The 24,088-nt window shown below is 35.0% G+C and overlaps 2 protein-coding genes and 1 non-coding gene across 8 annotated transcripts in view; 2 read left to right on the top strand and 1 right to left on the bottom strand.

Moving 5' to 3' along the window:
* The first annotated feature begins 1,203 nt into the window (after positions 1 to 1,203).
* On the top strand, positions 1,204 to 19,658 carry LOC129803478 (uncharacterized). Of its 5 annotated transcripts, none has more exons than XM_055850070.1 (5): positions 1,204 to 1,364; positions 3,209 to 3,267; positions 3,335 to 3,430; positions 8,581 to 9,974; positions 14,841 to 19,658. In XM_055850070.1, the coding sequence occupies exons 2-5, from the start codon at positions 3,213 to 3,215 to the stop codon at positions 16,434 to 16,436; spliced, it is 3,141 nt and encodes a 1,046-aa protein (XP_055706045.1). In that variant the 5' UTR covers positions 1,204 to 1,364; positions 3,209 to 3,212; the 3' UTR covers positions 16,437 to 19,658. The 5 variants fall into 5 exon arrangements, with proteins under 5 accessions (XP_055706045.1, XP_055706041.1, XP_055706040.1 ...); XM_055850066.1 differs by having other exon boundaries at positions 1,213 to 1,364; positions 3,332 to 3,430; XM_055850065.1 differs by lacking the exon at positions 1,204 to 1,364 and adding an exon at positions 2,589 to 2,711 and having other exon boundaries at positions 3,332 to 3,430.
* Trnad-guc (transfer RNA aspartic acid (anticodon GUC)) lies at positions 2,064 to 2,135 on the top strand. The gene has a single exon. It is a non-coding gene; the product is annotated as a tRNA-Asp (tRNA).
* Positions 19,055 to 24,088, bottom strand: part of LOC129803479 (uncharacterized) — a 41,230-nt gene continuing 36,196 nt past the window's right edge. The window contains exons 5-6 of one of the 2 annotated variants that reach the window (XM_055850072.1): positions 23,927 to 24,062; positions 19,055 to 23,856 (exon numbers count right to left, since the gene is read on the bottom strand). In XM_055850072.1, coding sequence (XP_055706047.1) covers positions 23,959 to 24,062 — 104 coding nt within the window. In that variant the 3' untranslated portion in view covers positions 19,055 to 23,856; positions 23,927 to 23,958. Of the gene's footprint in view, positions 24,063 to 24,088 lie in introns of both variants that reach the window. The other variant, XM_055850071.1, reaches the window with a different exon arrangement.

The raw sequence follows: 24,088 nt of genomic DNA on the forward strand, positions 1-24,088 counted from the left end.
CAATTGGGTGAAAAAAACATGGAGAATAATGGTACGCAATGTCGCAAAATCTTAAAAATGCATTAAGATTGGAATAATGGGAAGGTCAGAGTGTTTCTATCAGTATAAAAAATCCATTGATATTACAATTTAGAAATCTTTCAGCAATCAAAGTGTAGACATTTATTAGAAATTTACACAAAAAACGCTAATCCTTGATCCTAAATCCTCATAAGGGTATGATCGTTTGGGTTGATCTTTTACCACCAAAACCAAATTATTCGAGCTGAGAATTCTTCTATGCATTATCGGCAAAGGATAATTCAGGAATATTTTTTTTTTATAAAATTATTATTAAAAATATGATGATTTTGCTGATATAGTATGGGTTTTCGATAAGTTAAGGTAAAGTACCCTTACTCGACCGGGTTCCTCTATTCGACCGGTGGGTCAATTTTTGAATATTTGATGGTGAATTTCATCAATTTCTATGAATTTGTCACTGATTCGTATTATTTAAAGAATAATTGACCTATTAATGTTAAATCATACACAAAATATTATAGCAAATATAATTAAATTGAATAAATAAATCTACCGGTCGAATAGAGGAACCGGTCGAATAAAGGGTACTTTACCTTATGTGTATCGTATTGCGTACACTACTATATGCAAATATCAATAAATTAGAATTTCGAAATCTAAAATTGCGGAAAATCTTCAGAGCAAACCTTTTATGGTAAAACTGAATTCGAAAAGTATACATAAAGTACCATACAAATAAAACAATTTTGTATCAAAATTCTGAAAATCAAAATTTTTGAGTGGCCACGTGACCACATATCTATAAGTTTGATTTTTTTTTACAATTCAGGTAAGGGCCTTGACAGACCTGAGGATTAGCTGGGATTAGCCGAGAGACGGCTTAGTGTAATTATATTAGAAATAATGGTTAAACTACATTTCCATCATTTTCCACTAAGTCGTCTCTCGGCTTAAGTCGTAAGTGTGTATAGGGCATAAGTTTCGCTGAACTAACGGATTAGTGTCGAACAAATTCCGCAATCCGTCGATGTCGACTATTTTTTAGAGCGCGATAGAGAACATAAGAGAAGCTGATAATTTTGAAAATACACAATACCAAATTTCCAAACCCAATTACAGATGTCTCTGCTTATTCTTATGTTGTAGTCATGATCCCAACCAACAGATGGCTTTTCGTGAAAGCAACTCTCTATTGTCAATTTCTTTCATGAGTTTCCTCCAATTCTGCGTGCGTTCCCATTAAGAATCTCACTCACGATAGAGTTTGAAATTTGTATTGTGCGGTTCAATTGAACGTCTTGAAGGAAAGAGACATTTGCCGGCTGAAGCCTCCCAATCAGGTATGTGATTAATACAATAGGATTTACCTGTTGTAGCAATTTTTATTTCCCCCATAGTTCCTTAACATTTCTTGTACAATTTAGATGAGATACAAATATTTCGATACATCTTGTGTTATCATTGGTCTTGACTCTGGAATAGGGTTCCTTGAATGCCGGTATTATCCTTTCAGTTCATAATCTTGAGAAATCCAGAGGCGAATTCATTGATTTTCCCCAAAATTATCTTAAAACCCTTGAGAGCTAAAATGGGAGAGTGCTAAAGTCCCATGAAACTTACAATTAATTCCGTTGGTGGCGCTTCTAATATTTTATCCATGTGACCTTGAAATATCCTTAATGAATAAATTTTTTATCCTGTCTTTGGATATTTGTAAAGAAAGTAAATGTTTATAGTTTGCAATTTATATATTTATATTTTCATGAGTATCCTTTTCTGTGATCCTAAGGATCCTAGAATACTTAGAAAATGCTTAGTCCTTAGTCATTACTTATCCTATCACATTTTATATTAATTAGTTTAATAAGATTGAAGTTTCGAAGTTAATTTCTTTTCATTTTAAGAATTTGTTTATGAAAATGCGGAATTTGCAGATTTTTGATAAATTGGTATGATTTTTATTGTTAGGGGATAAGATAAAAAATAGTTGAGATAGATCTGGATGTAAATCTTTGGGATTTGAGGAGAGAAGTTTCATGTCCTCGGTAGTATAGTGGTCAGTATCCCCGCCTGTCACGCGGGAGACCGGGGTTCGATTCCCCGCCGGGGAGGATCATTTTTTTTTCATCAAAAATTTTCTACCATTTCTTTAAATTTTAATATTTTAGCATAATATACCATGCTCTGCTCCGGTCCATTTACCTCAAAAATCAATGCAAAAAGTTTAAACTTTGTGTTTAAGGCTAAAAAATGGGCGTTTTTTTCGAGAAGTGAAAAGTATCACCCAGCCTAGGTTGTGTATTTTGCTAAATCCACACGCAAAGTGCACATGCCCGTTCAAAAATGACAAGAAAAATGTAAAAGAAGATGTCCGAAATACGTATTAGATTTGACAGTAATAAAAAAAGGTTATGGCCTCATGTTGTTTGTGATAAAATGGCCGCCGAGAGAAATGGCGCCCATATTTAAGTTCGGCTCCATTCGGCAGGCGAAACCGCCCGAAATCAAGTATATTGGTGCCGAATGCGCAACGATGGTAGACCGAGACGGCCGATATTTGACGTGGTTAGCGACGACTCTCCGCTCGCTTTTCACACAAAATTGAGTGGTTCGACTCTTGCACAAATGAGTTTGTGAGTTGTGTGAAGAAAATTGCTGAATTTTTGGAAAAATTCCATTTTTTCGGGGTGAGAAATATGTGATATTTGTAGTTTGTACTTACTTAAGTGTCGTGATGGTACTTTTGGGGGTGTAGTATTGCTATTTTCACTGGATTTTTGAGTGAAAAAAGTTGGAAAACGCGAGCTTTGCCAGAGCAGTATTTGGGAGACTCCCATTATTCAGAGGCGATTGTATTGTACACCATAGTAGGCCACTGGAGATTTTTGTATTGGAAAAGTGAAACAAAATAAACCAAGTACTTACCGTGACTCTTGCAAAAGCGAATTTCTTGGATATTTTGTTCCATTTGCCGCTTTTTTCTCTTGAGAAATACTAACGCACTTGGACGCCAATTGTGTTATTATTTTGGAAGTCTTCCTTTTTATATTCTGCCGGCAATTAATAGTTTTATGTGAGATAAACCTGGGGTAATTTGTTTATCATCAGATAGGGCAAAAAAATAATCAACCCATGCACTTATCTGTTGAGGAAAAATTTAAAATAATGTCATTTTTGCTTACAGAAAGATGTTCTCCGCCGAGGATTTGATGATACCCCTTGCTTCTATGTTTGATTATGGAGGTAATTTTATGCATTTTTAAGAAAGTTTTGGGCAGTCTTGGATTTAACTTGTTGTTTCTCCCAGCAGATACAACTACTGAGCAGAGATCTACATCCAGCAGACGGTCAACTAATGTTCAGAAGGATTATACCTGGGTTCGAGTTGATGATACCGCTGTTCCCGGTAAGTTCCCTCATAATATGGAGATGTGAGCCTAAAAGTATGTAGTGGCGGTAGCCGACTGAAAATTTTTATTTGGCGGCTAATAATAATAAAATTATTTTTTTTAAGTATATCGGATGACAGATAGTTTAATTATAATTCGTGTACTTTAAAAATTATTTTTTATCCTATTGAGCGTATTGAGTATCATTATTTGTTCGTTCGTAGAATTATTATTCGAATTCCATGAAGAGAAAATAATATCGCTCATTCGAATTTGCAACATTTTGAGAGGGAATAGGGAAAAGTAGGGCAGTTAGGACTACTGAAGTTTTTTTTTGACATTGTACCAATGATCAGTAGAAAATTTAAGTTTAAGCCGCGAAAATTAAATTTGATCATCTACATCAGAGGTGTGCAAGAAACCGTTGAAACCGAATTAACGTCAAATGAAACATGTCGTCAAAATGGTCAAAACGCTACTATAACAAACTTATTTTGACGTTAATTTGGTTTCAACGGTTTCTTGCACACCTCTGATCTACATACTAGAAGTAATTAAAAAATGCTTTTTAGGCAATTTTCGATGAAAATTGCTACTAGTATGTTGACGCTATCGCGGTTTTTCATTTTACTTGCCACTATCTGAGATATTTAGTCAGTAAATTAGAACCATTTTGTAAAGATTTTGCTGTTTTATTGCTCGAAATTTAGTATTTTACTGACAAAATTTAAATTTTTATTTACCAAATTTGATGTAATTTTTTATGGCTCTATGGTTTCTAATTTATTTTTTATGGCTCCAGCACACCTTTTAGATCAGGAAAATTTCATGAAGTCGAAATTCGAAACTCTTTCTTTCTCACATGTTTTACATATGACTATCTCATTCTTTCGCATACCAAATTCGATTGAGCTAAATTGAATTTGTAGTGATGTTTAAGAGAAGAAGAAGAGTGCGAGAGAATGATATAGATATTATGCAAAACATGTAAGAAAGAAAGATATCGGAAATTCGACTTCATGAAATTTTCTTGATCTAAAAGGTGTGCCCGAGCCATTAAGAACGTATTTGCTAAACGATTTTGATTTATATTCGGAACTAATTAAAACCAGCTACACAGCTACTTTCTTTTCGATATAGGTTATTTTAAAATACGTAGTATATTTTTCTCATAACATAATTTGTTATTCTAAAATTCTAATTTTTGAGAGTCACGTACACGCATGTCCGACGCCCCATCCTCTTCTACACTGTGATTTATAAACGCGTTTACCTGAAGTTTGTAAATGCGTGAAGTTATTAATTGACACTTTAAAATTTTACAGTTAGTTAACTCTTTGTCTCCTTTGGGATTCTGGGTACCCATGGAAACAACAATTTTTTTAGTCTATCTAGAATCAATAAAAATCCGATTCTTCTGGATAATTACAAACTATAAGGATGTCCAAATCTAGGATATTTTTTGCAGGATCCTAATTAACTCCTGAGCTTAGATATTTTTGGTCAAAAATCGTGAATTTACGATTTTCTGCTTCCTTGCAGATATCTTGACTTTTTTTAATATTTTTTTTCTTAAATTAAACATTTTTTTTAAATAAAACATTTTTTTCTTAAATTTTCAAAAAGCTTGTTCAAACTTTATGGGTACTCTCTTCCCCAAAAATCTAGAGGTCAGATATAAGGTTATCCCGCCAATGCCCGCCATTTGCTTTTTGACACCAACCTTGTAAGAAAATTCCAAGCCGGAGCGACGTTTTTGCCAATATGGCCGATGATTTTGACATTTGGCAGCGCGGGAGATTGCTTTCAGGGAAGTTTTTCCTATTCTTCCTGATTATTGTGAATTCTGATTGTCCAGGAAGTGTCTTTTATGCTTTTGAGAAAGCTTAATGTGTCCACAATAACATCGTGTTGAGAGAAATTTGTATTAATGTGTGAAATATGTTAAGGTATCTATCTTGAGGAATTTGGTGTCTTCTTGACCACTTCCTGGACATCCCACAAGATACTGGTCAATAATTCTTCTTGTTTTAGTGATCAACATTGCAAAGGAGTCATTTGACACGCAAAAATAATTCACAAAATTGATATTATTGGCTTTTGGAAAATTGAAGTTTGTCTCCTTTTCGTTCTTTTGGGGACGAGAGTACCCATGAGTTTGCCAATTTCCCAGAGGCGGAAAATTTTCTTTCTCTACAAAAGTATTATATTTGACCACTAAGACTTACAATAAAGTGAGTTTTACTGAAATTCGTTCGCTGGATATGTTGTGGTCCGGAAAGAGTTAAGGCGTATTTCAAAAATGATTTCATAAATTGACTCCCAAAAGTAGACAAACTTGCATAATTGTATGTGCATAATCTTGTCAGGTGCATAATCGCGAAGTGCATAATGCCAGGATTGAGTGCGATTTTTTATAAATATAAATCGAGTTGTTCGACTTATATTCTGAGTGGTCGAAATATAGTTTTTTTAGCGAATTTTTGCAAGATTAAAAACACCCTAGAGAAGGTATTTCTCAACCGATTTGGGGAAGTTTGGATTCTTCTGAAAAGCGTTAAAATCTCCAGTGAAACTACTTTTGGGTATACCATTATAAATCACAAAAGACATGAATTCTTCGAAATAAAAAAAATATCCGAAATTTAAGTATTTTTGAAAGGTATTTAGTTATTTTGCGGTAAATCCGAAATAAGGAAAAAGATTTTCAATTTCCAGAAAAAAATAATGATAAGATTGATCCCTAGCTCTTGTAGCTGCATGTTTAACACATCAGCCCCTTGCTAGGCGTTTATCATTAGAGAGACGTTAAATTAACAAAAGAGGTTCATGCAATGACATTTTAATGTGTCTGAACTTTGTCCTGCCTGAATTTCATTAAAAGTATTTAAATCCTTGTAATGGTAATTGTGATTCTTTTAAGGATTCGAATGTTAATTATTTTTCATTCTTTTGTTGTTGATATTCTATTTTTTGTTGTAATTATTTACTGGCTGAAGGATTCTATTCTTATTTCAACAGGAAATATTTTTTTCTCGTCAAATAAAATCCTATAGCGCAGACAGGGGTAGCGGCAGATTAGCTAACAAATAAAATTTCGTATAATTTGTAAAAAAAATGTGTATCAGGATGATTAATATTTAAATGATTAGGAAGGGAGGTCTGGCTCGGTCTCCCCTACCAGTAATTTTGTTTTATTAATCTGCCCACACGGTAAAAACTTTTGGACACTGACCAAAATATTGGAACAAGTTTTCCTTGGAACAAATTTTTTTGAAATCAATTTTTACCTAGAGAAGATATTTGTTCCAAAAAGTTTTCTTTACAGTTTTGTTATGAAATGCAGTTACAATTTTGTTAGAGTTTTCTTTTGGAATCGTTTTGATACGGTGGAATATCTACAAATTTTAGTTGATTTCGTTTTGTACAAATTTGTTCTTGAAAGTTGGAATAGAATTTGTTGCACTCGGCTATTTTGTTCCCACTGTCAGGAACAATTTAGTATAATTTTTTTTATTACAATATTATTCTTACATCAATAACATATTTGTTCCAAACATTTTCGGTGTCCGTGAATGATGTAATTTTTAAAACGAAATTGTTACTCATATGGGGAATCTTTTTGTTCCCATTGTCGGGAACAAATTCGTGTAAAAGATTTCGTCTTACAGTTAAGACCTATACTTCAGTCGAGATAGATTTCGGTGGCTAAAGTTCATAAGGAACATCAAATAAGAATCAACTTAAGAGTGTTTTATAACAAACGCGTCTATGACGAAATCACATACGAGTGCTGGCATCAAGAGGGGAAGGGAATCTCGAATTAACTCTTTCCGGACCACAACATATCCAGCGAACGAATTTCAGTAAAACTCACTTTATTGTAAGTCTTAGTGGTCAAATATAATACTTTTGTAGAGAAAGAATTTTTTCTGCCTCTGGGAAATTGGAAAACTCATGGGTACTCTCGTCCCCAAATGAACGAAAAGGATACAAACTTCAAAATTCCAAAAGCCAATAATATCAAATGACTCCTTTACAATGTTGATAACTAAAACAAGAAGAATTATTGACCGGTATCTTGTGGGATGTCCAGGAAGTGGTCAAGAAGACACCAAATTCCTGCTTGCCAACAGATTCCTCAAAATATTTCACATAATAACACTTTAAAACACATTTCTTTCAACACGATGTTATTGTAGACACATTAAGCTTTCTCAAAAGCCTAAAAGACACTTCCTGGACAATTAGAATTCACTAAAATCAGGAAGAACAGAAAAAACTTCCCTGAAGGCAATCTCCCGCGCTGCCAAATGTCAAAATTATCGGCCATATTGGCAAAAATGTCGCTCCGGCTTGGAATTTTCTTACAAGATTGGTGTCAAAAAGCAAATGGCGAAATTTACCGTGAACCGTTACATTTGACTTCTAGATTTTTGAGGACGAGCGTACCCTCGAGCGTATCCTAAAGGTTCGAACAAGATTTTTGAAAATTCGAAGAAAAAAAAGGTGGCCGGAATTGCAAGCTGGCCGGAATTTGGCACACTTAACCTAGTCTAAAAAAATATTTTTTCCATGGGTACCCAGAGTCCCAAAGGACACGAAAGAGTTATAGTAGACTCTCGCAAATTCGGCTCTTTTAAGATCGGGCTACTTTTTAATTCGGACAGCGGTTACATTTGAAAAAATTTTGTTGTCATTTTTCAAGTTTGATTATGATTATCAAATAAATCAAATATGCTCAAATTTGGCATGGTTTGTCTTAGTTTTGATGTGATTTTGCATTATTGAGGGATTTTCATGCAATTTACGTTATAATGAGTGTGTAAACTCAATTTCTATATGCACATGAATAAAAAATCGTTGCATTTTAAAAACTTTGTCGCCCGAATTTCTGTCTAATTCGGCTGACATTTTGGTCCCATATGCCCGAATTTTAGAGAGTCTACTGTAAATGATTGGGAAGGGAGGTCTGCCTCGGTCGCCCCTGCCAATAATTTCGTTTTATAATATTAATCTATCTAGTACACATAGGGAAAATTGTTTTAATATTGAAAAGACATTTATAGAGAATAAATTTAATTAATGTGAACGAATTAACTGAAGTAAAATCAATCAGAGTTTTAGTTATTAGCTAGTAGGTTATAGAATAAATTGTTTGTTCTAGATTTCACGGTTCAGTGGGAAAAGGGCCTGGGTAAGAAGGAGAAGGACTTCTACCGCTCAAAGTATCCCCAAGTTGACTACGTTACTAACGATCGTGTCCATTGCACATCGTGCGACACTCACTTGGGTTCGGCCCCAATTGATGAGGTCACCATCCGGGAGCATCCGGTGCTGAAGGTGACCCAGTGTAGCAAGTGCTATGCATTCTACACAAGTGGGGAGTTTGACAAGGGTGAGGACGGTAGTGAGCTGTACTGCCGATGGTGTGGTCAAGGTGGTGAAGTATTCTGCTGCGCCAAGTGTCCCTATGTCTTCTGCAAGAAGTGCATCATCAGGAATCTCTCCAAGGACACCATCAAGGCGATCATTAAGAATGAAAATTGGATGTGTTTTGCCTGTGAACCAGAGATCACATGGCCGCTCAGGGCTAAGCACTGGGCTCTGATGAATTTCATTGAGAAACAGCGAAAAGTCATTCTGACCCAATATGTGTCAGATTCTGATGTCAATTTTCTTCTGAGCCGAGATTTGACAACATGCTGCCAAAAGGCTGCACCAGCTCCAAAAGATACTGGCAAGAAGTCCCTAACACCAGGGAAAGCCGCTACGGCGGCCAAGGCTTCACCAAAGCCATCTCCTGTACTTTCGGCCCAGAAGACGTTGCCAGTGCCGAAGACGGTGCAGAAGACAAGGAAGCGTTCAGACGTGCCAGATTACAGTAAAGGTCCACCGGCTAAGCGCATGATGACTGAAGTACCGATGAATAATTCTGCCGGAGAGGGCAGAAGTCAAGATGAGGTCGTTTGTACTCCGGACATTCTCAGTATGTTTGATGGAAGTGCCGCTGAACCCACTCCACCGCCACTAACGCAAATTCGTCAGTATGGCACAAGTCCATCAACAAATGGTACCCCAACCACCAGCCGAGCCGCCGCTCAGAAGAAGACCCAAACAATTACTATTGCCAATCAATCTCCGGCAACTCCCATCTATCACACCATCAATGGGTATCGTATTGATTTGAACTCAGCTGCCAGGCAGGAGACCATCCGTCTGCCCAATGGCAAGTTGATCCAGGTGAAGAAACAGTCAACGCCACAGGCACAGCAACCGCCCATGGTGCCGCCGCTCATGACGCCGGCTGTACGTGGAATGAGACCCAGCGGTGCACCGGTGAGGCAGCCTCCAGTGCCCCGAATGCCCAATCCGCCTCGACAGCGAAGGCAGCAACAGCCCGTTCTGAGGCCACAGGTGCCACCTGCAGCCACCCAGCAACGCCCTGTTATTCTCAATGGCATGATGCAGCCGCAGATGTGTAACATGCCGCCGCTGATCATCTCACAGCAAATGGCCAACACACCATTCGGAAAGGCCAAGACGGAACTCGACGGCAGGGTAAGTTTATATAGATTTTTCATTTATTATAAATAAATTTTAGCTCAAATTTTTAACCCATTGTGGACGCCAGGAAATTCAATATCCTCTGATCGGTCTCAAACTTTAAAAAAGTATTTCCAGTCACTCCTTCAATATGAATAATATCAGTGATCAGTGATATATCAGTGAGTATATGAATATATTGTTCAGTTTGAGAATACAGTGGCGACAAGATAAATAGCACAATTTCAGGGATTTTCATATTTTGATGTTTATGATACAATATCTATCTTTATACCTGATTATGCTTTATTTTTTAGAAAATACAATGCCTATTATGAATAAAAATGATAATTATTTAATATTTGAATCTGTTAGAAGAACCATGTTTTTTTGTTATTTTATGAGTTTAGGTATAATTCGTGTGGACAATTTAAATAGCACACTTTCATTTTCTCTGAAAATATTACCTGAAATTCACTTATAATTTAAAATTCATGATATTTATTTATTTTTGATCATTTATAGGTATTAATGCCACAAGTTTTCGTAAAATAAAATTATGAGAACTAAAAAATCATGTAAATAAAGCCTTTGGCGCAGATTTACAGGCTTTACGTAAAGGAGTTCAGGATAACTAATAATTTTTTTTTGCAAATTATATTGTTCAGGGAAGATAACCATGAATTCAATAATTTTTTATTACCAAACTTACAAATCACGCAAAAACATTAAAATTTCGAGAAAAAATTACAATTTCTAGAGAAGATTCTGCCATTCTTCTTATAATAAAACTGAATTTATTTGCCACCGTTCCAAAAATAAAGGAACAAATTGAACAAAATTTGATACAGTAGCTGATGTTAGCACTACTGAAAGCCAATTATGTAAAAAAAAACCGTTTAGAAGTGTTGCCAGACATACAGAGTTAGTATTCAAACGAAACCATATCTGTTGTTTGATTTTTGTTAAAGAGCATATGCAGAAGGACCTGTAATTCTGGAATAATATTCTTTAAACAGATGTATTCCTGTTCAATATCACATGATATGACATAACAAAATATTAGATGTCCCAAAAGTCAAGAATTTTGTCCTTGATACATAATTAAGAACGTAAAACTTAGCGGTGGTAATTTTATAATATTGGGTTACATTTTGCGAAGTGGTGTTATGGCCTGTATATGGAATATCAGGCAATATAAACTAAATTGTTTAGAAGGATATCTTTGGGCAAGATATGTACTTCAACATCGAAAAGAATTTGCTTTTGTTTTTAAAGTTTTAAAACCAAGCTAATGATCCCAAACACACTGCCAAGAGTTTTTAAAAGTGATTCAATTAGAACAAAATTGACCTTCTAGGATGGCCTGGATGGATTAAGGACCACAATCCTGTTAAATTTAAAGGAAAAGATTGATCACAAGATAAATACCTCGAATGTGACTAATTTGAGATAGTTTTAGGTAGATATCCACATTACATGAAACACAATCACATTAGAATAGTGTCAAATCCTGATTTCCTTAATGATCCTTCGTTGTCAAGTGCTCATTTTTCCAGAAGTTACTTAACTAAGTACTAATTAATCCAAATTTAATTTTCAAATAGAATTCGTAAGTTGTTAATTGCAGAAGAAGCCGAAAACTTATTTGTTATAGGGTGTGCTATTTATATTGTCCCCTTGATATGTGCCATTTCAAAAGAATTTTTTGATCGTGCTAAATTTCTTGATAGAAATTTTAGGTTTTTTCTTCATACTCAAAATGTATTTATAAACAAGTTCATTTCTTATTATTACTTTCATCATTTAAAATTATAATTTTTCAAAAAAACAAAGCATATATTACAGTGTCCGAAACTGTGCTATTTATATTGTCGCCACTGTATATAAGGACAGTGATGAGCACAGATAAGCTTATGGTAGCTGAGATTCTTTTACAGCCGATCTCACAGTGCTTGCAACTCGGAATTCCTGAAAGTTCGATTGCGAGTTGAATTTTGGGTGTAAAGAATCGTATCGAGCAAACTGTTCTTGGTGGCTGAAACTGATAAAATTGGCTCGACGCGATTCTTTACCCCCAGAATTCAACTCACAATCGAATTTTCACATATTCAGAGTTGCATGTATTTCGAGGACGCCTATAAAGAATCTCAGCTACAGTCGTTGTGGGTGACTTTGCACTTTTTTTTTCGCCGTTTTTGAACATTACCCTTAAAAAGTGGATAGTTAAAGTGAAAGCAGGGGGGTGAATGGGTAAAATTATTTGTATTCAGTTGTTAATGAATGGATTTTATACCACTAGCATTAATTTTATAAAATTTTACTATGTAAGAAAATCAAGAAAAAAAAAGGCTTGCACTTGGGATAAGGTACGGGTGACTACACTTTTTAATAAATACTAAAAAATCAACAATTTCTGATAATAAACGACAGTGAAGATCTTCAGATTAATAATGGAGTCTACACATTAGTAGTTTTTTTTTAAAAATGCCTTTTTAAAGAAAATTCCCCTATCCTTGTAGGCAAAAACGTCAGAATTTAAAAAAAAGGCATTTAAAAAAAAAATTCTAGTAGTGTGTAGACGCCAATTGCCGTTCACTCCTGCGGATACATTTTTTCGACACATTTACGCGAGTGAGCCGATTTCTGTGTGTTCATCTATTTGTCCAATATCAGAGCTAAAGACTAAATGGATAGGGATATCAATTTGGGATCTTCGGAGGATCCCCAGGACATTATTATATTTTATAAAATCAAATAAATAAAAGGCGCTAAACTTACAAATAAATAAAGAGCGAAGCTAGTGCGAGTTTCAAAGTGCCGCCCCGAATCCTCACTAACTATAACAATTTTCAATTTCAAGCATGCGCATTTTTTGAAATATCAAACTCTTTCGTAGGCAAAAGAAAAATAACAAAACATTTCAACTATGCGCAATAAATGTTTACCCTTACTTCACTGGAAACGTCAGCAAACAGAAAATTAGAGAAAACAAAAAATCTTATTTCAACAAATTTATGAAAATTCGAACATTAACATAATCCAATAAGGGGTGGTAAAGGATACCATACTTTATATCCTTTGCGTAATGCTCGAACTTGTAATATTCGGCTCTTTTAATATCGGGTTCCTCTCAATTTGCGGGCAGCAGTTAAATTTGGAAAAAGTTTATTGACATTTTTCAAGTTTTCGAATGAAGAATATGTGCTAAAATTTGCCATAGTTTGTCTTAGTTATAATGTGATTTTGCATTATTAAGGTGGGGGGAGGGGGGTAATGAAATTTACAATAAAGGGACAGATAATCCTAACCGGCTTATGTAGGTGAGATTCTTAATGTGAGCTAACTCGGAATGCATGCAAATTCGATTTAGAGCTGAAGTTGGGGTACGCCATTCAGTTATATTAAATCAAATTCGTGAAATTATGCAAATTTTGTATTAAAACCAAAATATCAAGGATTTGGATGGACTGACAGAAAAGTTATATAGGTATAACGAAAAAATAGCCAGATAAATTCTGCACGCATTCAATCAGGCCTCCAGGCGAAATGATATATTCTTCACTATAAAAAAATAAATTGAAAACTAAATTGGCAGCCGCTGCCACTAGGGTCCTTCTAAGTGTTAAAAGCAAAATGAATTCATTGACTATTCGAAGATAACATACATAATTTTAATTAATTTATTAGATGAGCACATATATTCTGTCAGTAGAAGAGGTTGAAAGTTTGGAGTGGTATATCTCAGCTCCTGATGAATAAAATTGGATGAGTGAACTATTGTTGGAAAGCTTGGTTCATTAGCTTTTAGAATCTGGTATACTTAATCTGCTATGGATAAACCATGGTCATCCAGAACCATTTATGTCGAAGAAGACACATATTGCAACATCTTTTTTGGCCATCTATTACTGGGACCAGGAGTGACCCACTTTTCTCGCACAAGGACTATTTGTTAGAGGAACTCAAAGGGTATAATTTGTAGAAGAAACTTTTTTTTTGGACATCTTACTTTTTTTTATTCATCGACTTTTGCAAGAATTTTAACATTATACACGCATAGAAAAAAATGACAGAAATCCTTCTATCTCATCTGGACAAACTAATGAAGATTTGACTTGGAATGTTGTAAGTACTCCCCCATAAGTTGATCCAAGGAATCCAAATATCACATCAATTTCATCCCCACGTCTATCCTTCCCCTCCAGAAACCACTCTTTTAGGATTTCTGTAATTTTTTCCTTGCGTTTAACACTTCAAAATTCTTGAAAAAGTCGATGAATAAAAAAAAGTAAGATGTCCAAGAAAAAAGTTTCTTCCACAAATTGTACCATTTGAGTTCCTCTAACAAATAGTCCTTGTGCGAGAAAAGTGGGTCACTCCTGGTCCCAGTAATAGATGGCCAAAAAAGATGTTGCAATATGTGTCTTCTTCGACATAAATGGTTCTGGATGACCATGGTTTATCCATAGCAGATTAAGTATACCAGATTCTAAAAGCTAATGAACCAAGCTTTCCAACAATAGTTCACTCATCCAATTTTATTCATCAGGAGCTGAGATATACCACTCCAATCTTTCAACCTCTTCTACTGACAGAATATATGTGCTCATCCAATATTTCCATGGCCGAAATTACACTCAAAGTGGCCGAAATTAGAAGCTGGCCGAAATTTGGCACACTTACCCTATATATTCATGATTAGGAAATGACTATACACATTTTGGCAAAGTTTGGAGCCGATCGGAGGATATAAGATTTAGTTATGATTACAATAGGTGGGATTGTCAAGAATCTCATCTAATTTGGAAATAAAGAAAACCCTTCAAAAACTTGCACTAAGTGGGAAAATATTTTGCAAATTCAATTTTTTTTTCGCAGATACGCAATGGCCAGGAGATCTGTATGCACATCATTGGAAAGATGAATACATTGGTTGCGTCAAATGCGTATAAATCCATGAAATCAGTGAAAGATGTCAAAGAAATTCACATTCATCTCTCCTATTTACTCACCTATGCTATCAATCGCTTCAAGACACTCCAGGAGAAATCCATGGACAACATGAAGATACTTGGTTTTGGTGGGGATGTCGAGAGTATTATGTCTGGCAAGATAACAACTAACACCAATGATGAAGAAGTTGATGAAAATGATGATGATATTGAAATTGTTGAGCCACAGACGACACTCATTGATTTGGCGTCGGATGAGGAAGAGGCAGTGAAGGATGTTGTTGCTGATACGCCAATTGCTAAGGAATCTCAGATGTTCCTCGATAAACTGAAGATGCAACCGAAGATTTTGCTGAAGAAACTTCCAGGGAGTGCAATTATGGATTCAAAGACGCATGAGAAGGAGAATGAGATGATTGTTAAGGATTTCCTCAAGGATATTCTGGATAAAGTTTTGGAATCGATGACGGCGGAGTCAGCTGAGACGGTTGATGGGGTGATGAGTGAGGAGAATAATCAAAAGGAGGATTCCGGGAGGGATTCTGTATCAAAGGCTGCAGATGTAGCTAAGGAAATAGTTGAAATTGAAGAACCAATGGATGTTGATGCAATTCCAGATGCTCCAACAACAACAATTTCCCTTGATGATGATGACTCAAATGATGTCGTTGAGGTCATTGAAAAAGTACAAAAAGAAACAGTGGAAAAGCCAACGGAAGATGTTACAGGGCCTGCTGAGGTGACAGAAAAACCATCTGATGAAGATGCAAAGGTTGTAGATGTTGACATGGAGAATGATGGGAACAAGGAGGACAAGGAGGACAAGGAGGAAAAGGAAAAAGAAGTTGATGGTAATCAAGAGAAGGTTAATGAGGAAAAATCCTTGGAAGTCAAAGATGCAGAAATGCAAGATGAAGATACTGACATGACAGAAATTGTTACGGAAACTATCGAAAAGGACAAGAAGAATGAGAGTGTTGAGGATGAAAAAATGGAAGAGAATCCAGTGGAAGAAATCAAGGATAAAGCAGAGGAGGGCAAAATTGAAGAGAATGGTGCACAAAATGAAATTGAAGATGAAGATATGGAGAAGGATCATGGAGAGGAGAAGCAGGAAGAACCCAAAGGCATTGCAGAGGCAGAAGCAGATGCAGAGCCTCAAAAGGATGATCAAGAGGGAGAAAATGAAGGATTCAAGATGCCACAGGCCACTGTGGACAGTGAACCGCCCGCCCAGGAGGCTGTGGAACAAGTTGCAGAACCCCGTGAGAAAGAGGCACAAGAAGAAGAGCCCAAAGAAGAAGCTCCTAAACCTGTTCTCGAATCTCCGGCTTCTCCTGATCCGGCAGATTTTAATCCAACTGAAATTCGGGCTTTTGAAGATATCGACAGTCCGGATGAATTTGATGATGCTCTGGATGCTCCAGCCAGTCAGGATTCCCTCCTGGATGACCTCGTGAAGCCCAGTGATGTCCCATTCCCCGATGACCTGGATTCTCTGGGCAAATTCTTGGACAATTAGACTTAAGGGTATGTCTTCAATTTTTTTGTTGTCATTCTATCATTCACTCTGTGCTCCCTTTTAAGGCCTCAAAACATTGAGAGCAATTTTCGTCAAAAATCGCTTTTTTGAAGGAAATTTCTTGCAGTGCTGTACGTGAAAACGTCAAAATTTTGTCAAAAATGCAATTTTTGACGAAAATTGCTCCAATGTGTAGAGGCCTTAACGGCATCTATACATTGAGAGAAATTTTCGTCAAAAATTGCTTTTTTGAAAGAAATTCCCTGCAGTGCTGTACAGCTGTCTATACACTAGGAAAAATATGGATGAGTGGCCCTTCAATAGTACTATTGATAAAAAGCTTCAATTATTGAAGAGAATTATTGAAGAAAATGCCTCCACACAGGAACTAATACGTTTCAATATTGACAGTTCGTGTCATCTCTCAAGTTTTCTTGCGGCTTGAGATTATTTTTCGTGAAAATTTATTATTTGGTTGCTGGAAAAGCGTGGTAAGTGTTTGTTGAAGTTCATTGAGATAGGGTTTAGTGAATATTAGTGGAAAATTGTCCAAAAGTGCGAAGGAGAAGTGTTTTCGAGAGATGTTTTTTGTAGTGGGATTCAACCAAGTTTTACTAGAAGTTTTCACTCGTTTTTTTTTTAATTATTGGTAGTAAACCTCTTGTGCATCACGGTAGAGTTATTTAATACCATATTCCAATTTCCAAAATGATCCGACACATATCCGGACGACAATAAAGTTTTTCAGAACTTCGAGACATAAAACATAACCTCAAACTTTGCTCAAAATAAATTTCTGAAAAGTGTACAGCAGCAGGAAAATTCTGTAATTCACAAGAGTGAAAAGCATCAGTGCGATGTGTTTGTCGTTCTAGAGAAGTGGTGCAGCAGTTTGAATTGCTGACTGAGGGATTTGCTAGCTGTGCTCAGTTTCCTTGATGGAGGTATTGAAGTGCTGAAAACCGAAGATTGTAACAATCTGACAGCAGCTGCCGGAGCCGGACGGGTGGATGCTGCGAGTCCAGTATCGGCTGAGAAGTTATCCCACATCGTCCTGATGATGAAAAAACGCGAAGTTTTTCCCTGATGAGGCAGCTGAGGGACATGTGGCTGTTGTGAGCCCAGCCTCGGCTGAGAAGTTATCCTTGATCACCCTGATGATGCAAAGACTGCGAAGTTGTCCCTGATAACACTGTAGAAAGTGCCAGTGGGATGCAGGATCCAACAGTTGGTGGTTTAAATACATCCGGATGTCTTTAGTTCCACATCCAATAAACATTCTCTTCATTTAGAAGTTGAGGGACCCTCATATCCGGCTGTTGGATTATATATATTCACAAGCAGGGACTGTTCTGACTTGTAAGTGCTTCTGCTGCCCAAAGGTTCATGGATACACTCAGAAGCTCTTCCTGAGATTCACAGAAGGGAGTTGCAGACAGATTATGGATACGACTCTGCTCCAGAAGTACAGAAAAATCTCAGAGAAACAAAAAATTATTGTATGTATAAAATTGTGAAGACTTTTTTATTTAAAATTTTTTTATTAAAAAAATAAAATTAACAAAAAAATAAACAAAAATCTCTTTCTTTTTTCCAATATTGTGTCACTTCAACTGTGGCTCCCAGTCTCTTTGCTTGATAAGATCTCGCGCCTTATCTATTCCTTGATATTTTCCTTGTCTGTCAGCCAATGTTCAGGTTTATATTGAAGAGATCCACGGGTTGTGTTCCAACTAAAAAACTCACGGGACCTGCTAATGCAAAAGAATGTCTCACTTCCATCCCAATTCAATTCTTTACCTTGATCTGTTCTCCAGCTGGATGCTGGGATTGAGATCTGCTTTGTCTCAGAAGCCTCAATCCATGTCCAGATGCACAAATTACCCCCAATTTATATCTGAACAAAAACTTTCACCAAAACTGGGGTAAATTCCACTAGGAAGTCACATTCCCTGAAACACACTTTTTTCTTTTTGAACTTGCACCAAAATCGACAAATAACATTTTTCGAATATTCTGCAACACAAAATATTCGAATTTGCGTGAAAACGAAAATTAATATATTGAAGAAAATATCTAATGAACTTGATATCGACCATTTCTTCCATATTCCACTTCAATAATATTATGGAAGAATAATATTGATGATATTTGTCTCAATGTGTAGGGGTAAACAATATTGAAAGACAATATGGAAGAAAAGTCATCCATATTGAAACGAATATTGAAGAAATTGCCTCCACATTAGACAAATTTTCTTCAATAATCCAAATTCATGTCCATATGTTTTGCTAATGTGTAGGCAATTTTCATCAATATTAAATATTTATTGCAAATATTGATGAAATTTTCTCTTAATGTATAGACAGCTTACGTGAAAACGTCAATATTTTGTCAAAAATGCAATTTTTGACAAAAATTCCTCCAATGTGTAGCTGCCTTAAAGCACTAAACTTGTCCAGCTCGTGAACAAAGGAAAAAAAACACACAAAATTTTAAATGTCAATCTTTGTTGTTTCCATAAAGTAGAAGAAGAATTTGAAGAAGAAAAAAAAATTAAAAACCAAGAAGATTTTGGAACAAAATCTCAAATTTTAAGAAAAAAAACATGTAAATAGTTGAATTATAAGACTTTCTCTTTGGAAATATCTTTATTTTGCAATTTATTCACTGACTTTTTCCTTTTTTTCTTTTTCTCTGCAAAAAGAAAAACCACAAATGTCGTCTCTTAACAGTGAAATTTAATTTTAAGGACATTTATCTGAAGAAAAAAATTATTAAATGCTCCCTTTCAAATTTACATTTCTATATATTTTTTTTAATAGAAAAATAGGATTTTTTTTGCCATAAATATAATAATCTTTCTCTTGAAATTTTGGTTATTTCTATACAGAATATATAAGATTTTTTTTTACATCTATATTTTTGTTTTCAAAATTTTGTTTCTCAATAAGGCGTTTATTTTTTATTTTTTAAAAATAAAAAAAACATTTACACTTTGATGGATAAATTAGATGGATAGTTTTTAAACTAAAGAAAAAATATGAAAGAGTAAAAGTAAAAAAAAAAACAACATAACTAATTTTAGTGTAGACAGCACATAAATAAACTGGAAAACTTATTGGTAAAACAGAAGTTTTGCAAAAGATAAAAAAAGCTATGTATTATATTCATATCTTAAAAATATGAAATTAAAATAAACACTTAAAATATAAAGAACAATTTAGGGTTTTTTTTTGTATTTTTTCTTTACATTCTTTAGCCAATTTTATCTTGTTGTCCCTTTCTGGAGAAAATATCTCTGCAACAATCACACTTAAGGCATATTATCTCCCTTTCTCTCTTGGTCAAGGAAATTCTATTACTATTCTTACATTTATTTATTATGCGTACCTTGTGGAAATACAATTAATTAATTACAGTATCTCGGTTGTCCCATTCTAAACTGCTCAATAAGGATTGCGTCCTAAATTCAAGCACTGAAAATTTTGACACTGACAGCTAAACTCGAAAAGGTTTATCCAAGACACATACCAGCAAGGAGGGTAAATTTGACTTCCTTCCTTCTTAATTAAAACTAGGGTTGAATGAACACCGACAGGGTTGACAGGGAACCCCTATTCACTGAGAGAAATCCGAAAAAGTTAAAATAACATTTCGGAAATGTTTATTTTACGCTGTAGTATTGATCAGAAATCGGTGTAAGTGTTATGCTTTTTACGTGTGTTAGGGGTTAAAGTTACTCTTTTTCATGTTATTTCTACCCTTAAAAAGGTGTAAAATTAACATTAAAAAATGTTGATATATTTTTACACCTAAAAAGTGTTAAAGTTATGAGGAAAAAGAGTTAATCGCACCCCCGGTTTTTCTCAGTGTTGACACTTTTGTCAAAATGTTGAAATTTATTTAACGTCTAATAAAATGTAAGTAATACACTCAGACCCGGGATTATCCACATTTTCGGGACCGAAAAAAAACGCGCGAAATGACATTAAGCATCGAGAAAATTTACATACCCGCAAGGGCTTTCTTCTGGGAGGTCATCGAGTCATCAAATTCAGATTGGCTTCATATTGAGAACATAGACGCGGATAGGGATCATAAGGATCGTGTCATACTCAAAAAGTGCTAAATTTTTTTTTCCTTTGCAAAAAAAGCAATCAAAGGATTCCATAAAATGTTAATGATAAAGAAAGTTCTAGAGCCAGCAGGAGCAGTCGTGGTGCAGTGGGCTAGCGGACGTTGTTTACAACGCAAAGGTCTCGAGTTCGATTCTTGCTTTGTGCCGCCTTATTGTTTTTTTTCTTCTATTATTTTTTTATCTATTTTTTTTGTCGGATTTTTTTTTCATTGACCGTAATTTTTCCTTAGTGTATCTATATTTGCTTTGCACTGTAATATACTCCTAATATGAATGTTTAACTAAAGTAAGTGTCTTAAAAGTTCTTCAACGCGTCTGCTTGTTTTAATTTTTTTAAGGAATAGAAATTAAGAATTCATCCATATACGGTCTTATTGGTCCTAGATATACATAGCGTTATTTTTATTTGCTTTTTTAAATCACTTGCCTAAGCAATGTGTCTTGCAAAATACATCAATAAATCTATGTACAAAGCGATAGAGAATTATTATAATTAGCAATCTGCACAAAATCAAGATATGTTGAATTTTGTTATATTTGAAAATTCAATTCAATATTGTTTTGAAAAAGTTTATTGGGAGCTTTTGCCTAAATTGATTGTGAGTCATACTTTAATTCGGTGTGCTCATTGTGAACATTGTCCTCTGTTTTAATCATTTCTTTACAAAAGTCCTCAATGCACAAATTAGTTTAATAACTAATTAGTGCATGTGGATTTCTAAAATTTCAAAATTCAATATCTTCCAAGATAAATAAGACAGCGGCTTAAATTTTTTTTCCATAGATATCTTCTGTAGACCTTCTTCGATGTTGTATGTTTTTAGAATTTGAACAAGGAAATAAGAAAACAAAAAATATGGAAATTTTTAGCCCTATTTTTGAAATATTTTCCTTGAAGAATATATCAATTATCACTTATTTATTATTCAAAATTTATGCACTGATGATTATTTCCTAAATGACTTGGAGTCTTTGAATACGAAACCGCTATCTATTTTAGAATTTTACAAAGATTCTTCTCTCAAGAAGTCTTTTTATTAAAAATGGCAACTTGGGGTAAAAAGTAACAAAAGGTATAGAGCAAAAAGTAAGAAAAACCGAAACAATTTATGATGTATCACGGCGAAAAAAATATCAATGTCATGTGTCGCCGCTTGTTGTTTGCAATGGTCAAACGATTTTCAGTCTCTTGTGTGTTTTTTTCGAAAATAGCCTGAAAAGCGTTTTTCTCGTTCAGTTAGAGAAAACAGTGTTTTACATTGGTGTAGAGGAATAAATTTCCTATGAAAATATGTTATCTAGTTATTTTTTTTTTTAATTTACGGAAGCCCGTAACAAAGCGAATCAAAATATGGTAACATTCCATGCCTGATACTATTTGCCCAGCATTTTTGAGCTTGGTCACAAAATAACGTTTTAGAAAACGGCTCGATAAACGTATTTCCTTACAAAATAGAGGAAAACTACTTTCACAAATTTGTAGAGTGGTAAATTTCCTATAAAACTGCGCTAATTAGAAATTTCTGGGGCGTTCGAGTAGTTTGTAAAAAAAATAAAATATCCGTTTTGTGACTTTTTGCCCCAGTTTCCCCAATACATTCAGGCGTATTTCAAAAATGATTTCATAAATTGACTCCCAATTGTAGGCAAACTTGCATAATTGTATGTGCATAATTCCGTCAGGTGCATAATGCTGGGACTGAGTGTGTGGCATTGTTTCATTAATCTACGTTCTGTGGTACTTCTTACTATCTCATACGAAACTTAAAAAAAATAAATAGAAAAGTGAGATGAAAACTAATGACCGCCAATGATTAACTCCAAAATGTACATCTTGGGAATTTTTTTTTGCTTGGCAAAATGTTGAACTCTGATACTGACACAGGTTTTTATACGATTTTTTTTTAGCTCTATCAAAATAATCATTTGAAATGAATTTCATATTAAACTATTAATGCAGTTAATAGAAATATTGTCTTGGTAATTTCAAACACCTGCTAAAGGCAGGGGCCTCTCGAAATTTCATTTTTCCATACGTTTCTGCAGGGCACTCAATGGGTCAAGTGGTAGAGCACTCGCTCTATGATGCAAGTGTCCCGGGTTCGAATCCCCTTTAGGTCACCAGGAATTTTTCTGGCGTTAAAGGTGTTCGGATTGCATCCAGTGAGCTTCACTGCACTTGATTCCACGGGCATGGGACTGACAACCTCATCCCGTACAAGAAAAAAATAAAATAATGCATGTCTAGAAATCCCCTTGCGGAAAGGCCTTGTTCCTTCATGGAATGTTTTGCCAGCATTATTATTATACGTTTCTGCATAGAGACACTGAAGACTATTGGCAAGTTTTTTCCTAAAGAGAATTGACTTATGAGTCTGATATATTTCGAAATCGTCCGTTAAAAACTATCTAAAAATAGATATTTCATAATGTTCGCCGAAATAATACAATAACTACAAGTAAATTTGTTTAAGTCGCGGTGCAATATCTGCAAAATTTTTACAAGGAAATGTGAAAAATAGCTTCACTTTTTTTAGGCTTGATGGTTCCCTGGCTAAAGGTCCTTAGAATAGGTACTTCACGAAGACAAGTTTAAAATTTTGGGATATCTGCGGTTTGTTTCTTTAATTAAACAATTAAAAAGTATTCCGGAGCATTTGACCGATTAGATATTTAGATTTTGATATCTTGACCCCGGTATTTTAAAATGTTAAAGTGTTCTTGATATTAGAACTTAAGCTGCCTTTGTAGAATAATAAAAAAAAGAAAAAAAGATGTTTATTCTTTTACGGCAAATGGTATGTGTCTCGGCTAATCCTTTTCTGGATTTTTTAAAAGTTCTTCCGTTCTTGATTTTTTACTCAATTACTGCGAAGTACTTATTAAAATAGAAATCGTTCGATCTAGTAAACTGAAAATAACAACGAAAGAAATAGGTTTTCTTTTTTAAGTTTTTAATCCTCCGAAAAAATAATAATTTAGTTTTCTTACCTTTAAGATGTAATAGTTTTGTAATATTATTTGTGTTTTGTCTTCAAAATAAATGTACTCTGTTGCAATCATTCGACTGGATTTTCACTAAATTAAATTCTTTTGAACAATCCTTTGGATCAGTTTAGACTGGGATCAGCGGTAAAGGGAAAATGTGTGAAAGTGAAAGATTTTCAGCACCCATTTTGGGCTCAATGCCCTAAGAATATAAATACTAAAAACAAAGTAAATCCCCTCGCAGATAGTATTAGCGATAGTGGCCAGAAGTCGATGAAGATGACACAGCGTCTGAGTAATAAATACTAACGTAACATAAATATTGTGCCTGCTAATACGACAAAATGACTTTGAAAGTGACTGCGTGGGCGAAAGGAGAGAGAGAGGGCGTCTTTAGTAGCGGAAGTGTCCTTTTCGCCCGCGTCCCTCGTGATAAACTCTGAGTGGTGTGTAGTTGCCGTTGGTGTTGGGTGAAGTGTTTCCAGCTCCATTTGTGCCTAGAATGGAAGAAAATGCAAAGGTA

Source organism: Phlebotomus papatasi, chromosome 2, assembly GCF_024763615.1.
Source record: "Phlebotomus papatasi isolate M1 chromosome 2, Ppap_2.1, whole genome shotgun sequence".
Classification (NCBI taxonomy): Eukaryota; Metazoa; Arthropoda; class Insecta; order Diptera; family Psychodidae; genus Phlebotomus; species Phlebotomus papatasi.

Bases quoted from the DNA above. Each gene is read 5' to 3' on its own strand.
- LOC129803478 (XM_055850066.1), top strand. From the start codon at position 3,213: ATGTTCTCCGCCGAGGATTTGATGATACCCCTTGCTTCTATGTTTGAT. The intron at 3,268-3,331 runs GTAATTTTATGC...TGTTTCTCCCAG, and splicing joins TTCTATGTTTGATTATGGAG to CAGATACAACTACTGAGCAG. The intron at 3,431-8,580 runs GTAAGTTCCCTC...TGTTTGTTCTAG, and splicing joins TGATGATACCGCTGTTCCCG to ATTTCACGGTTCAGTGGGAA.